This window comes from Bradysia coprophila, chromosome X (genome assembly GCF_014529535.1).
Source record: "Bradysia coprophila strain Holo2 chromosome X, BU_Bcop_v1, whole genome shotgun sequence".
Lineage (NCBI taxonomy): Eukaryota > Metazoa > Arthropoda > Insecta > Diptera > Sciaridae > Bradysia > Bradysia coprophila.
In genome coordinates this window covers 2565372-2581085 of record NC_050737.1, presented here as the reverse complement: position 1 = coordinate 2581085, position 15714 = coordinate 2565372, and the positions used below count along the sequence as shown (strand labels likewise).

Sequence of the window (15714 nt, the reverse complement as noted above, 5' to 3'; positions counted from 1 at the left end):
TACTTTAAAAAAAATGGTTCAGAGAAATAAAAAAATAAAAAATTTCGGAATTTTCGAAACAAATTTAAAAACGAATCCGCCTATTTCATTGTATCAGGTCTGCGTTTTCGTACAAAACTGGCCTAACGTCACCCTGAATCCACGTAATACACACTCGTTTGCAACAAATACTTATTTCGAAAAATAATTATCGTTTTCGTCAACTTTGTTTGAACGTTGTCTAGTTCAAACCTAAAACTAATTGGTTTTAGGTTTGAACATCCGATTGCTGCAATTAGTGCAAAGGGAACAAAGGAAACACACTTAAATGCCTTCTGCCACATAAGTCGGTTTATAAGCTTTAATACATTGTATTATTATATGTGGAGCACAAGACACCTCCTGTTTAACACCTTTGTCAGTACATTACACAAAAGTACTCTGTAAAAATCGAGTATTTCAATTGAAGTTTAACGAATGCACGATTTTAGTGTGCAAATTGAAGTTTTAAGGTATGTAAATGGTGAATTCTCTCTATAATAATGCGTCAAGGAAGTTACTCGGTTCGTGTACATTCGTTCATTCGTCAACGAATTTTAGAAACCTCATGTAGGTTATTTATTTTAGTAGTTATTCAACTAGATTTTTCTCCGAAATGAGAAGATAGCTGGATAGTTGATGTTTTAATTTTAAACTTTTTGAAACATTTTCTATACCATAGTAGTGCAGTAGTGCAGTAGTGCATGCATGTTTTGTTTGCACTGGAAAGTTTTTTCGATTTCTCGAAATTAACACTAAACATTAAGTTTTGTAATAGCTTATAGTTATTTACTAAGGTTGAACCGTCCAGTATCTTGATATTTCCAAGCAACAGAACAGGTTCGGGTTTACATGATAAATTTCAGGTTGACCAGAACCTGAAATGTGATTTGAGGCTCAAATAGGGTCTGAATCTAAAATTTCAATTTCGGGTTCAACCTGAACCTTACCTGAACCTGAAATGTTTCAACCCGAATCTGACCTGAACATAATTCGTATCCGAATCAGGTTCGGGTCAGAATCAGGTATTTTATATCATAAGTCGCATACGAAACGATCCGAAACTGAAAGCTAATACTTTTGTCACGCTTTGAATTAATAAAATATTCTTTGTGCCAAATTTCTAATTTCCACAATCGAAGCAATCAAAACCATCTCATTTGCATACGAGAAGTGGTAAGCTTTTTCATATGATCTCCAAAAAATGCCCCTCTAAAAGTATTTATTAATCCATCACCCATCACTATTCAATTCGAAATGATATTTACCTACTTATGTATACCAAACCAATACAGTTAAACGTTTTAATTCACATGGTGTCTCATGGTACTATGGAAATTATGCCGTATATTATATACGTTCATACAACCCACAGTGTATACTACCTACAATTAGGGAAGTATTGCAATAGTGTTACACTTGCTTGGTGCAATTGTACACAAATCCCTAATATCGTATACGAATACACATACTCCAACCCCACCGTCAAAATCGTGTTACGTGCATGCGCCCTTACACATTTTTCCCTCGGAAAATCGATCCCAGCTTCAAAATTCATCACCACTACTACCCGTATATTAGAGAACATTTCCAGTGCTAGACAAGGTTGATTTTCGTCTGTTGTGCATCATATCATTTTTTATTTTGCAATATTTATTCATTTTCACATCAGAAAATCCAAAAAAATAATCAAAATAAAGCCAAATTCAGTATTTGATTGTCCTATTTAATGTGTTTTTGAGGAATTTGTTCAAGTGGTGTGCTACTTATTTGGAGAATAAAAACGGAATTTCTAGGACTTTTTGTGTGAAATTTTCCCTTCAGTTCAGAAAATTTCGGGATCGGTTCGAATGGAAAATTAGTTTTTTTTTTCGTTTCCATTGTGTATTTAAAAAAAAACGTAAAATCGGTAAACGGTTAATGCTGCTATAGTGACTTTGGACCATTTTGGAAATTTACAATTTTTATACCAGTTTGGATGGAGGTAAGGCATTATAAATCATTGATTGTATAAATTAAATTGCAGTGTAAAAAAAATCGTAAAAATAGTAATGTGAGAAAATGACACGAAAAACTTGTGCCCCACCCTCATCACAACAGATTCCGTATTTTATTATGTATACGTTCGGTGTGTGGTTTACACTCAAAGGAATTGTGTGAAAAATCGATCTTACAATTTCCTTTCGATTTTGTATCCGCTTTTCCAAATCATTTTCCCAGTGGTCTCACATTTTAACGCAAGAAATTCGGTACGGTCTCAAAACGTAATACTACCCAGTTCACAAATCAATTTGCACACATAAAAAAAATCGCGATAAGATGGCGGATCCGCCGGTAGCGATTCACGAAGAAAAATGACTTTGATGGCCGCCATTTTCGATTTTTGTTATTACAAAACCGACACGAGTATCTGTCGATCCTAGTAGTACTCTGATCGGCACAATTCAAGGTTCACCCAGAATCGGGCACAAAGGTTTTTCTTTTTGAATTCAATCGCTCTTCTTGTTTCCTTTAATTACACAATTGCGATTTGTGTACAATTAAATTTTTGTGTCGTGAAACCTAGTTAAAAGTAATGATATAAGTTTATGGTTAAGTGAATGAACGGGTGTAGGTAGTTCCGTTCGGTTTTCGCATGTGAATTAAAAAGTTGCTACACCCAGGTTTTTTTTTAGCAAATTGGTATGATTTATGTAACTGAACTTAGATTAGATAAGCATTCGGTTTATGATTAATATCAAGCATTTTCACTATGAAAGCTATTCGAAAAAGCTATTCTATCCGAATAAAAGTTTATAAATCAGAAAAACGAATGTCTTTCGAGAAACATATTTTCAAAGGCGTTGTTTCCATTAAGTACTTGTTATTTCTCGCATGTTTCATGCATGCCATTCATGAAAATTTCTGTTAAAGCAGTCAACAAAAAAAAACTCCCATTCCATTGTTTTAAACTGAGGCGGAAAATAAATGTTTTAGTGTAATAATTCAAGAATGACACGGCGAACAATCGGTCTTTAGTACTATTGCTGGTTCTTCTAGGAAACCGAGGCTTTCATTTCACGCCCTGCAGTATGCCCTGTTTAAATCTTTACCTGAACGTTAACGCAAAAAATCTGCCTGATTTTTTATTAACGGAATTATGTTACATATTACGAGCGAGTGTGCAGTGTAGTAACGTAAGGTCTTCGTGTACAACTCAGTGTCTAGAAGTGAAAATTTTTATTGCCTTTTCTTTGTGAAGAAAATTGTATGAAAATCGGCGATAGTTTTTTGAGTGCACAATGTGTATTGCATCTGATGCGTAATAGTAAGAAGCATTCATCGCCTTGTTGTATAATAGTTATTTACACATTTTGTGATTAAGAAAGCATTCATCGCTGAATTCCATACAACATTTTTCATAATAATGGGAAAAAAAGTTTTACTTTTCATCATTGAACTGTTAACCTATTTCATATGCCTTTCTATAAGCAACTTTGATATCAGAATGAATGAATTTTTCGAAATGGTGTACTAAAAAAAATATCTTTTTCTGCACTAGTGCGTTAAGGTTTTTTTTGTTCTCGAAATTTATTGCTTTTGAAAATTGTTCAGAGAAACTAGGGCTTCAGTACGATTGATCGATTTTCGTTATACTCTGAAAATTTAAACATAATTTAAAGGTTATGTCATCATTTACTTATTTCTCTTTAGTATTTTTTGTTACGTGTGATGAAAAGTGGAATTTTTTAGGACTAGTAGCATGCTTGTCCTAACGAGCCGAAGCCGGCATTTTGTGTCTGACAAAGTTGCTTATTATAATCTTCAAGCGATTTTTTTTTATTTATATTCTTCGAATGCTAACATCATTAAAAGACAAATGATTGCTACGTACGATATGAGTACGTTAACTTTTCATGTTTCGTTTATAAAACTCCTTTTTCTGGAAACCTAAGTAGTTTCTCTTCTGAACTATTTTAAATTTATCATTATGTTATATCCGAATCCCATTTAAATAGCTTGAAGCAATATCGAAATTCGAAACTGATAATAGACTCTAGACTGTAACGAATTAGCTGCTGTGCAAATTTATGTATTTTTGGGACTTTTGAACATTTCACTCATCCTCATTTAATCGATCCTTGACTAATCTGACCTTTCCACTTCGATACTCCCTTAATTACATTAGAATTTCTTGGATAATTGAATCTATAAAACGACTTCGGCGTCGTTTATGAAATGTATCGAGAGTATAAGACGGAACGAATTTTGAAGAAATTGCGGTAGTTTGTGACAGGCAAGGAGGGAGACGTTTTTGATGGAATAAGATATCCTTTTGAACAATAACAAAAATCAGCTACATGGAAAATGTAGTATGGCAGGGTCTATTTTAGGTAATTAAATTCCCGAATTCTGATTTCTGTTAAATCTTGTAAAGTACCATCCCATTGCAGTTAATTGGTTTAGCTCAAAAATATGAAAAAGCGAAAAGGACAATAAGTTATAGAAGAATTAGTAGAGTTTTGCGAGTTAAATTCCCCTAAAATAGGCCCTGGTATGGAGTGACTATCGACAACTTTGTAAAACACTCGATGTAATGGCAAATAATTAAATAACATGGAGACTGGTATGGTTGAACTGCTGGATGGGAGTACTATTTTGAATGAAAAATGTTTCCAAATTTTTTTACAGTGCCAAAATTTGTGTGTCCAGTTTCAGTACCACTCATGCTTGAAGTGCGTTGGATGAGCCCCTATCATTTTTTGTTAGATTTTATAGACCAAATAGAGACAGCGGGACAAACAAAAAACGCACACGAACGTATTTTTTGAACGACACCTTCTCCGAGCAACGCCCTTTACTTACTGAGAAAGTTATTTCGTTTCAGAAAATGGATAGAATGAATGACTTATGTACATGGCTATCTTTACGTCTGTTTTTTATTTAATTTGATTTCACGCTAAAATAACAAGATACGCAAGAAAGAAAAATAATAATTCTCGTTGTAGAAAAAGACTGATTTGTTACTAGTTTACATAATAGCTAAAACTAGCTGGAATTATAAAAAATCACTTCGTATATATTGACTTGCAGTTATACTCTACTCTTCCTAGTTTCGATTCGTTTTCCTTGTGCAACCCTTTTAGGTGTTTTTTCTTTGACACAAACTTTTCTTTCTAACATAGCGCTTGCTGTAATTATAATATTATATGGCGAGTCTTTTGTTTCGAAAATCATCTTACCATGGAATCACGTATTTACGAGAAATAATTTCTAATTGCCAAGAAAGCCTTAAAGTTGTGATAGATGCAGCTTGCGAATTTCTGAAAACAACATTAGTCTGATTTGTTATGTTTTAAACGAATAAAGCCCAAATATTAGGTTTGATGGATTCTGTACGTAACTCCACGTGCGGGTACTGCTTCGTTTTAAAATTTAACGACTCCATCAACGGTTTCTGTTTTTTTTTAAATGAATGTTCTAAGGGGTCGTTCAAAAATTACGTGACCGGAGTTAAAACAGGTTTTCAAAAATGGAGATTATTACGCTACGTAATTTCTGAACGACCCCTAACTCGTATCACGACGAGCATATTATGTACCTCAAGTAAATGTAAAAAAAATTCTTGCCTTCTTACACAAGCGAATTGGATTAGATTTAACCTAATCTGCAGATGTAAGCATTCTTAATCGTCGACATAATCCGCGAACTTTTGCAGATGGCTATCGAAGATAAATTAGGGTGATATAACGTGAACATGGGACAAAGTAACCGTTAACACGTATATATAATGAGCCAATTCTCAAAAGTGTTTTAGAATGACTACGTTTCGCATTGTTATCCTCAATTGTGGCTTCAATTTACCATAACACTTTAAATCGGATTATCGCTTTTAAATATCGTCCACTGTAAACGGACAATTTTCATTGAAATCAAAAATTCTAGATCGATAGTGTCGGAGAGATAGAAATCGAGAGAACACATCCCATGAATGAATAAAAAGATTCAAGGGAGTGCGCATACTCTGATTAATCGAAAATTGAATTGTAATTAATCAGGGATTCACCAAAATCAATGAGAATTCTTGGTTGAACCATAACGATTGGTAATTAACTTCCAACGATTGACCTAGTTAATCACTGGTTGATGAGGTTATTAAAAAAAGGCGTTAACCCCTTGTGAGGATTGTTACTGATGAATAGGGGTGACATAAAAGCTTCACATCACAAAATCGCAACGCCTCGGACGGTATAAAATAAACTTTGTGAAGTGCCTATGCCTAATTTACCCAGCAGGACTACAATTTTCCATGTCACAATATTTGCTGCGATTACTGAAAATCTAGAATCAATTTCAAATCCGTGATGCTGTCTCTCTTACTTACCCTAATCACTCTCTACTTTTCCCTGTTTTTGTCATATAGATTTTGCATTAGGAATTTTCTCAAATTTGCAATCGTTGTTCTGCCATTGTCTGTTGTCATGTCAATTAACACTCGTCAGCCCTCGTTTCATTTCTAGGTAAAAGTCGAAAAATAATCATTTTCAGTTAGTGTATAGAGCTGGAAATGTTGACGGTCAATATAGTGTATCATTCTACGTGTAGCTTCTTGCCTTAGATTTAAATTTCCCATTTCTAATGACATGATTTTCCTTTGTTTTCAGAATATTATACAACAAATTGATATTCCTTAAAAACGCTTCTATGACCACACAAAGATAATTTGTAAAGAAAACAAAAACAAATCCGAAGAGTGATTACATCCAACTTACGGGCTAAAGAATCGAATTTTTTAGAAAAACCAACAAAAAAAAATTAAGAAACAAAAAACAAAAATTTTTAAAAAATCAAGAAATACGGCGTACCTAAAAAAGGACAATCACACGAACGAAAGATAAAGACGAGATCAACAGAATCAGAAGCGAACTATTTCCAAATCCATCCAAAATCACAATGATAGCAAACGGTTTAGAAGCAAGTCAACAGAATGGCCGTTCCGGGTCAATTGGTAGCGCACAAGACGATGCCAAAACAAATTTAATTGTTAATTATTTACCACAAACGATGACACAAGAGGAGGTGAAATCCTTGTTTTCTAGTATTGGAGAAGTGGAAAGTTGTAAGCTGATTAGGGATAAGGTCACTGGTGAGCTATCTGTTGTGTTCTGATTAATTACGTATGTTACTTTCGATGTTTTTTTTGTTCATTATTGCTAATATACTAATTAACTTCCCTTCCCTGTCGTATCTTATCATTAATTCTGTCTAATTTCTATATAGGTCAAAGTTTAGGTTATGGTTTTGTTAATTATCAAAGAGCAGAAGATGCGGATAAAGCTGTAAGCACATTTAACGGTCTCAGACTGCAAAACAAGACAATAAAGGTACTAGCGATATGATGTTAAAACATTGCACATTCACTTCATTCATAATTTTGTTTCTGCACAGGTATCATTCGCTCGTCCCAGTTCCGATGCAATTAAAGGTGCCAATCTGTACGTATCAGGTTTATCAAAAAGCATGACACAACAAGACTTGGAAAATTTATTTACCCCGTTCGGACAAATAATTACATCACGAATTTTATGCGATAATATCACAGGTAAATGTTTGAATGAAATTTCGGCCATAAAACGGGTTTCGGTTTACGGAACAGTCTGACAATTACCCTGTTTAGGGCTGTCCAAAGGTGTCGGTTTCATTCGGTTCGATCAACGAGCAGAAGCCGAACGAGCAATTCAATCGCTAAATGGTACAACACCGAAAGGAGCTACAGAACCAATTACAGTCAAATTTGCAAATAATCCGAGCAGTAATTTAAATAAGGCGTTACCACCGCTAGCTGCTTATTTAACGCCGCAATCAAATCGAAGATTCGCCGGTCCAATTCATCATCATCCAACTGGACGATTTAGGTAAGTGATTAGATTTTTTTTATCTGTAATAGGCGTCGTCTTAAACTGAATTGAACTGTAATTATTATCGATCCACAAGAGTCGAGGTACGAGAATTGCTTGGATCGATAATTGGGATTACTGGTTTGACGTTTCCATTCATGGTAGACACTTTCTTATATTCCTTCTAATTTTGTCTGTAAAATGAGGCAGAGTCTCATATATTTGAAGTCGGTTTACACCAGTTTACCCTCAAGGAAACGCCGTATTTCATGCACAACTAAATAATTCTTTCTTCCTTTGTTTTGACTTCGCTAATTAAGATCAGAGATGTTATTTTCCGTCTCGTATTGCCACAAGAAAGGACGATTTTTTCGGATTTCGCTTATTGAGACTTTAACAAATCCAATACTCGCATACTGTAAACTTTCAGAAACGGCTAATCATATGTTATCGATATCAATGACAAAAATAAGCGATGACCTCCAGCTAACGAGTTCTTATTGTACTAAAATGTATGTCAAGACCAATGACGTAATACACTTTGTGGTAAACACTACAAATTAAATAGCCTCAATACGAACAACACACACTCTACGGATAATAGCGGCAGAGTCAAAATGACCCAAAATTATATCGGCTAAATTTGAAGTTTTTGGACAAAATGATGTATGGACGATTTGTACATTATCAAAAATAAGGGGCACCTTCCATACATCACTTTTCGATTGGACCACAGGTACCACCCGGACCCACCTCGAACCACTTGCAAAAATCAAGCAAAATTTCGACTCTGCCGCTATTATCCGTAGAGTGTGTGTTGTTCGTATTGAGGCTATTTACTACAAATGAAGCAATAAAGTAAATCCTAATGTGCTGCTTGACGGTTCAAAAAGGTTTTAAAAACACTTACAAAATAGTTGAAAACATAAAGAGACACACACTTTTATGGCACCAGTTCGAAGTAATCAAAATCAAAAATATTTCCGACCAGACCCATTGCAATCAATTGTTATATTAAATGTTTGTATTTAACGATTTACTTACATGATAAAATTACTTTAGATTTTCGCCTTTAACTGGTGATCTGCTGGGTAATGCCATTCTTCCAACAAACGCCATCAACGGTTCCGGCTGGTGTATTTTCGTTTACAATTTAGCTCCAGAAACTGAAGAAAACGTTTTATGGCAAGTAAGTCAGCGTTTCTAACACAACTTAAAAATTATGTATTCGTTGCACTGACCTAAAACTTATTCTTTCCATTTTTTTTAAAACAAAGCTTTTCGGTCCATTTGGTGCTGTTCAAAGTGTCAAAGTTATCAAAGACTTACAAACCAATAAATGTAAAGGCTTTGGCTTTGTCACTATGACGAATTATGATGAGGCCGTGGTTGCGATTCAATCTCTAAATGGATACACACTCGGCAATCGAGTGCTTCAGGTAAGCTTTAAAACAAACAATACGAAGAGCAAAGCTAACTAAATGTAATTGTTTTTAAGTAAAAATTTGGAAAAAAAAACATTTTCTATTTTAGAAAATTAAAAAAAAATAAATTAAAAAATGAAAATTTGATAAAGCAATGAAATTTGTTAAAAAAAATAAATTTTTTAGAAAAGAAAATTGTTTTTAAAGTTGGTTTAAGAAGAAAAATGACACCAAATGAAAAAAAAAACAATTATGGAATTAAGGTTGTCGTATATATAGTCAAAATTTTTAAAGAAAAAAATGTGCGCACTGTATTAGTAAACGAATTTTTTCTTTAAATTTTTAAAGAAAAAGTACAAATTTGTAAAATAAAAAGATAAAATTCAAAGATAGTAAAAAGAAAAACGATTTAAATAAGATATTGCAATTGTAAGATATCGTAAATCCTCAGCTAAGACAAGTAGTCCGAGAAAGAACAATATTTTTGCATATTGAAAATAACCAAAAGAAAATAAAATAGAGAAAACACCCAACATGAAACTAAAAAGTTCTTTGTTCAAATCTTATTTGAAATGATAACTTGGTCGATAGATTGAACATCCTTGATTTGCGAATCTATATTACAGCAAAGAGGATTGCACATTTAGACCGTTATAAATTGGAATTTTGTTTCACGCGAATGTAGCCTTCAATCGACCCTCGAAGTCATTGTCAATCTGATTTTGACAAGAATTCTGACTTTCATTCAAGATGTATATTTGAATGACCTCAAAAATTTTGTTCCTTCGTAGACTAAAAACCAACTTTAAAAATGATCGAAACAAGAATTTAAGACACACACAAAAAAAATGATATACCATTCGAGATCAACGCGGAAAAAAATATTAAATAAAGTAAAAAATTAAAAGAATTTAGTAAAAATCATTCAAAAAAATTGTTTAGAACAATAATCATCTTAACCAAAACAAAAAAAAATCTTAAAAAGAAAATTGATAGTTTTTGCTCTTTCTTAATGTTTGTGTAATTTCATTGAAAATATTAATTAAAATTAACGAATAAATGAAGAATTGTAAAATATGTGTTCGTAAATTTGGTTTAAATAACAGAGAACAAAAAGAAGCTAACTATAGAATTTCTGTCAGATAACAATTTATTTAAAACAAAACAATTCTACATTAACTAAACAACTAATCAATTTTACTTATTTCTTATAATTTTTAAAATTAAATTAATTTTCACATTTAAAAAAATTCTTCTCACATTAACATTATTATATTTAGTGTATGAGGAAACAGAAAAGAACTACTAAAAGAATTAATGAAAAAACTGCTTTATTAGGAAAATTATTGAATAAACAAAAAGTATTTTAAGGTTAAAATTTTATTGAAAAGTAAAAACAAAATCTGCAGATAGTTTGACAGAAGTGACTCTTTGATTTTGATGAAAGCACTGAACCAAACACTAGAACAGATTTTTATAACGGAAAATCGATCTCAAGTATAGAATTGCGACTCAATTCGACGAAACTTGGACTACTTCATCGAGGACTACTGCCTGTCACTCCTTAAAATTCCGTTCTCGTGCTTGGTTCAGAGCTATGCTTTTATTCTTTTTTCGGACGAAGCAGACATAACAAATCAGTATAATGAATACCCCACACACAATAATAATAACTAAACTTACATAACTAGGGAAGAAATAATTTTAGAAAATATTTGTTAGAAATTTGTGCTCATCCAAAGCAAAAAGCAGAGGCAAACACTCATACGAAAACATAATTTCTCCTATTTCTCTCGAGTTATGTATATTATGCTTTCAATACTAATCAGACGAAAGAATGAGCGTACACATTGATGATGTAGCTGCCATGTACACAGGTCGATCGCACGGGTGTCGTGATTTTCCTGACAAAAAATTCACTACTTCTCAATCTTTTAATGACTACAATTCATGTCCAAAACCTCAGAACTTTGAGTGAGTGAGGGAACGAACAAATGAACCTAAAAGTATGGAGACAAATAAACGCTGCGCTTATGACGTAATGATTTTTTTTCAACATCCCCGCGTCATTTTACCATCAAAAGTCCATCTCACAAAATGCGCTACCGCCCAATGTATCTCATTGTATTTGACACTTCTATCGTGCGTTGTGCATGTGAAATTAGTTGTTTTCTTATTAATTCATTAAGTGTAACTGCGTAGATTACGCTGTATTTTACTGCTGATTTATGATTTAAACATAAAAAGAAACAAATTGAAAAGAAAATTAAGTTTAAAATACCATTGATCTTACCTGATAACAAAATCTCGCACAAACTATCGATTACGATTACGTTCCCCTGTTCTATTCGTTAGGAAAACAGCAAACCGTTTTAAGGTAATTAGTTTTTGAAAACCAAAACCCAAAAAAGATCTTCCCGAAAAGAAATTCCATGGAGATTTTTCATCCATTCTCTTTTTTACGCATTCGACGACGGAATAGAACAGTAAACCAATTTAAGAGAAAAAGAAAATGAAAAAGCTAAACAAAAAACAACAATTTCCAAAAGTAAATCAAATATTTTTTAACTTTATATAGCAAAATTTTTAAATAGAAAGAACAAAAAAAATTGATACACATCACTTTCACCAAGTGAATAAGATATAGCAATGATTTTACGCTTAAAAAAATGAATAAATTAAAATAAATTTATAGCTGTAAGGGAAAAAATAAAATATAATCTTGTGCAATATTTATATAAAAAGCAACTTAAAATGATGACGATAAAAAAAAATGGAGAATCTACAGCATTAATTAAAAACGTTCCTCATACACGAAAGCATAACGAAAAAAAGAGAATTAAAAACTTTTATTGTTATTATAATTAAATTTAAACAAACAAAAAATATTATATTTGATGCCATTGGAGCCATAATAATCTTAACTTTTATCTCATGATGGTAATTAATTTCATTACGCACATAATTTCTGTTTTCAAAATATTTCTAAGTTTAAATTAAAAAAAAAAATTGAAGAAAACAAAAAATAAAATGTTAAATAAAAAAAATACTAACGGTATGAGACTGGAATGATAGATAAAGTTTAAAAAAATAATATGCAATTATAAAGCGACGTGATAAGATTTAAAAAATTTATATTATTTTCCTTTATTTCAAATCATTTAAGGTAAATGAAATGGAACTCCTCCAGTTCTGACACTGAAATGACTGAAATAAAGGAAAATGTTAGAAAAAAAAACGATGAGATTGGAAGGAAAATTGAATGGAATAAGGTAACATGGTTGTAATATCAGTTGGAAATTACTTTTATTATTTAAATAGATAAATGAAAAGAAAATAAAAGAAAAACATTTAGATGAAAAAGTAACAAACATAAAAATGAAATTAAACAGTGTCAGTATTCACAAAAGAGCAAAAAGAACGTTTTTTGGAAGATTTATTATTAAAAAAAAAAAAACAAAACAAAATAAAATACTCGCTTTCACACGAACATTTTTAATTAAAAAAAATTACAAAATTAAAAAATATTTATATCTATATATTTAGCACACGTTTATTAACATTCTGTAGTGTTTATTCCTATTTTTTTCCCTGATTATTTGTGAGTTTATGATGTTTGGCCAAAGCTCTAGTCCAAAGAATATATTAAAGACGCAAACCGGTGTGAAATTTAGCAATGACTCAAACCATTATTGAAAATTCACAGACATTTGCAAAAAATTGCGGTTCTAAGAGAAAAGACGATCAAATGCAGACGAAATAAAGTATACTTTCAGGTAGGCCCAAGAGTAGTCAGCCCCATGTTCTTGTTTGTCATACGAAATCAAGTGAATTTTACCACTTGCTACCTGGCGGAGTGGCCTTTAGAAAGTTGATTTTATTTAAAGCAGACAAAATTCTGAAAAGCGTTCTGAAAGTTCTTCTTATTTGTTCGACATCAAATCAATTAAATTGAGTAGGGGAGGGCCGGACGAATACATCTTCTTATAGTAGACTTAAATCTTATTTCAATCTTAGTCTTTGTTATGCTAATGATAAAAAACTTCTCATTATTTAGCATGAATGTTAAGAACTCTATATAAGATACGAAGACCAGATGACCATTTGATGCTGACTTCATTATTTGTAGTCTTTATGGGTTACCGGAGTTGAAAACTTTAAATGAGAAGAATGCTGTGGCTGTCTCGTCGTATTACTTGAAAAGATGCATCCTTTAAAAAATTCACTTTCGACCAGAAAATTGTACTCGTTGTAAATACGTACTTGACGTACTTGAATCTCGTCTTCTATTTTTCTATGGAAAACTAATTTATGTTCAAGAATTTTGATGAATTTTCAACAATGACTCAATTTTTCGCTAGATTTACCACTGACCTGGGTCGTTGCTTAATTTTATGGACTGAAAACTTTCGGTCAATGTCTTACTCATGATTTTCTTTAGTATTAAATTGTATAACCATAATGTATAACGTACATGTACTTTCTGTTCAGCGATACATTAACTTAAACGTAATGGATTCATATAAAAACGTGTTGCATATTCTCGTTTATTGTATATGTGCATAAAACAAAACTTAATTTTAATTAATCAACTTAATGTATTAAAAAACTCATTGTATTTGTTTATTGAAAAGAAACTCACTATTATAAAACGTATTAAGACAAAGAAGAAAATAATTTCATTTTTTTATTAACTTTTCCGCTTATAGGCTCTCTCTATATTAAAAGAAAAAAAATACTCAATATATAATTGATGTTCATTATATTTATTGCAATTATTGATATTATAAAGAAGAAAGAAGAATAAAAACTAAACATAAAAAATATTTAGAATTATTTCAATTTTTTTTTACTTTTCTCCTATTTACTTATAAAATATACTTAAAGAAAACATATACAATATTTATGTAGAAAACTTGTTATGTGTCCAATTTCCATCCATTGCATTCCAATATAAAAGAAAAATAAAAATAAAATAAAAACGCGTAATAATTATTAAAGAAAAAAAAGGAAAAAATAATCAATAGTTAAAATTTCATTTCATAAAACTAATGAAGAAAAAAAAAACAAGAAAAAAACTAACGAATCAATAAAAATTTTACTAAAAATTACATTTGCCGTTGAAAACCCTAAATAGAGAAGAAGAGAAAAAAAACCCATAAAATCATCAATAACAAATACAATTTTTGGTAACATTTAAAAGCTTCCATTTTACAATGTAAATATTAATAAAAAAAAATGATAAAAAATATACACACCAAATACAGGGTGATACATATACATATATAAAAAAATTCGTAAGCAATACAAATATGGCTGACTAATGAATAAAACGTACTATCCAAACTATAAAATATAAATAGTGCAATTCACGGGCCATTCAGAATGGTAAGTATTAAAATGAAAGAGAAGAAAAAACCACCATCACTCATACAAGTTCCCCAAACACACACATACACACTCAACCAAAAAAAAATCTCATCAATCTATATCATGTTTGCACAAAAAAAATCCAAACGAGAGAATAATTTATTATTCTAATTTTTCAAATGAATCAGTTCGGACAACGCTAAATGATTACCCTGTATTAAAAGAACAAAAAAAAATCTAATTATGAAACTTAAAAGGAAAACAAATAAATTTTTTAATGTTAAATGTCTCAAGTTATTAAAGAAAAAAAAACTTATTATTAACAACACCATCTACAATATATCGACAGAAAAGCTTTTTCTATGAAAATTTCACCACTTTTTCCCCGCCCCTATTTTTTCCCAATATACTCATCATTATTAATCGTCTCTCCTCCTATATTCTTTCTTATATAATTCCTTGATCCCACCTCACCCACGTATTATTATATTTACATTTATATTCAAAATATATTCATATTTAAAAGATTTTTACTGGCCTACAATTATTAATGAAAAAAAAAGAAAATAAGAAGACAAGAAATGAAAAAGTCATTAATTAGAAAAAGTTTTTTTTTATTTTAAAAAACCAATATACACATAAAAAATATAAATATTATACAAGACAAAAAATAATAATAAAAAAAAAACGATGAACAGCATTGTATCTACATCTACAATATTTGTACTTTTTCATGTTGAAAATTGATACGATAAAATAAAAATTCGATTAAAAACTACAAACCGATTTTCGTATAATGATCATGGATGTCCGAGGCGAATATCTTAGAAGTTTATCGATCTAAATAATGTCTGCATTGGTAAGGTGGTTAAACGCCAATCTAGGGGTTGATATTCCCAATTTTCAACTGATTTTCAATGACTTTCTGAAGACTTTCATAACCGCTTTTACTGAATTTTCAAGGAAATTCACAGATTTTTAAGGATTTTATTTTTACGTTTTGAAAGTTTCCAAATGCTGTTTGC

General features: G+C 31.2%; 1 protein-coding gene across 2 annotated transcripts; it reads left to right on the top strand.

The window, feature by feature from the left end:
• Positions 1–1591: 1591 nt before the first annotated feature.
• Positions 1592–13848, top strand: LOC119082491 (ELAV-like protein 3). Of its 2 annotated transcripts, none has more exons than XM_037192016.1 (7): positions 1592–2002; positions 6663–7144; positions 7279–7382; positions 7447–7600; positions 7688–7913; positions 8958–9084; positions 9173–13848. In XM_037192016.1, the coding sequence occupies exons 2-7, from the start codon at positions 6952–6954 to the stop codon at positions 9374–9376; spliced, it is 1008 nt and encodes a 335-aa protein (XP_037047911.1). In that variant the 5' UTR covers positions 1592–2002; positions 6663–6951; the 3' UTR covers positions 9377–13848. The 2 variants fall into 2 exon arrangements, with proteins under 2 accessions (XP_037047911.1, XP_037047904.1); XM_037192009.1 differs by having other exon boundaries at positions 7676–7913.
• Positions 13849–15714: the final 1866 nt, after the last annotated feature.

Bases quoted from the DNA above. Each gene is read 5' to 3' on its own strand.
- LOC119082491 (XM_037192009.1), top strand. From the start codon at position 6,952: ATGATAGCAAACGGTTTAGAAGCAAGTCAACAGAATGGCCGTTCCGGG. The intron at 7,145-7,278 runs GTGAGCTATCTG...ATTTCTATATAG, and splicing joins GATTAGGGATAAGGTCACTG to GTCAAAGTTTAGGTTATGGT. The intron at 7,601-7,675 runs GTAAATGTTTGA...TACCCTGTTTAG, and splicing joins TTTATGCGATAATATCACAG to GGCTGTCCAAAGGTGTCGGT.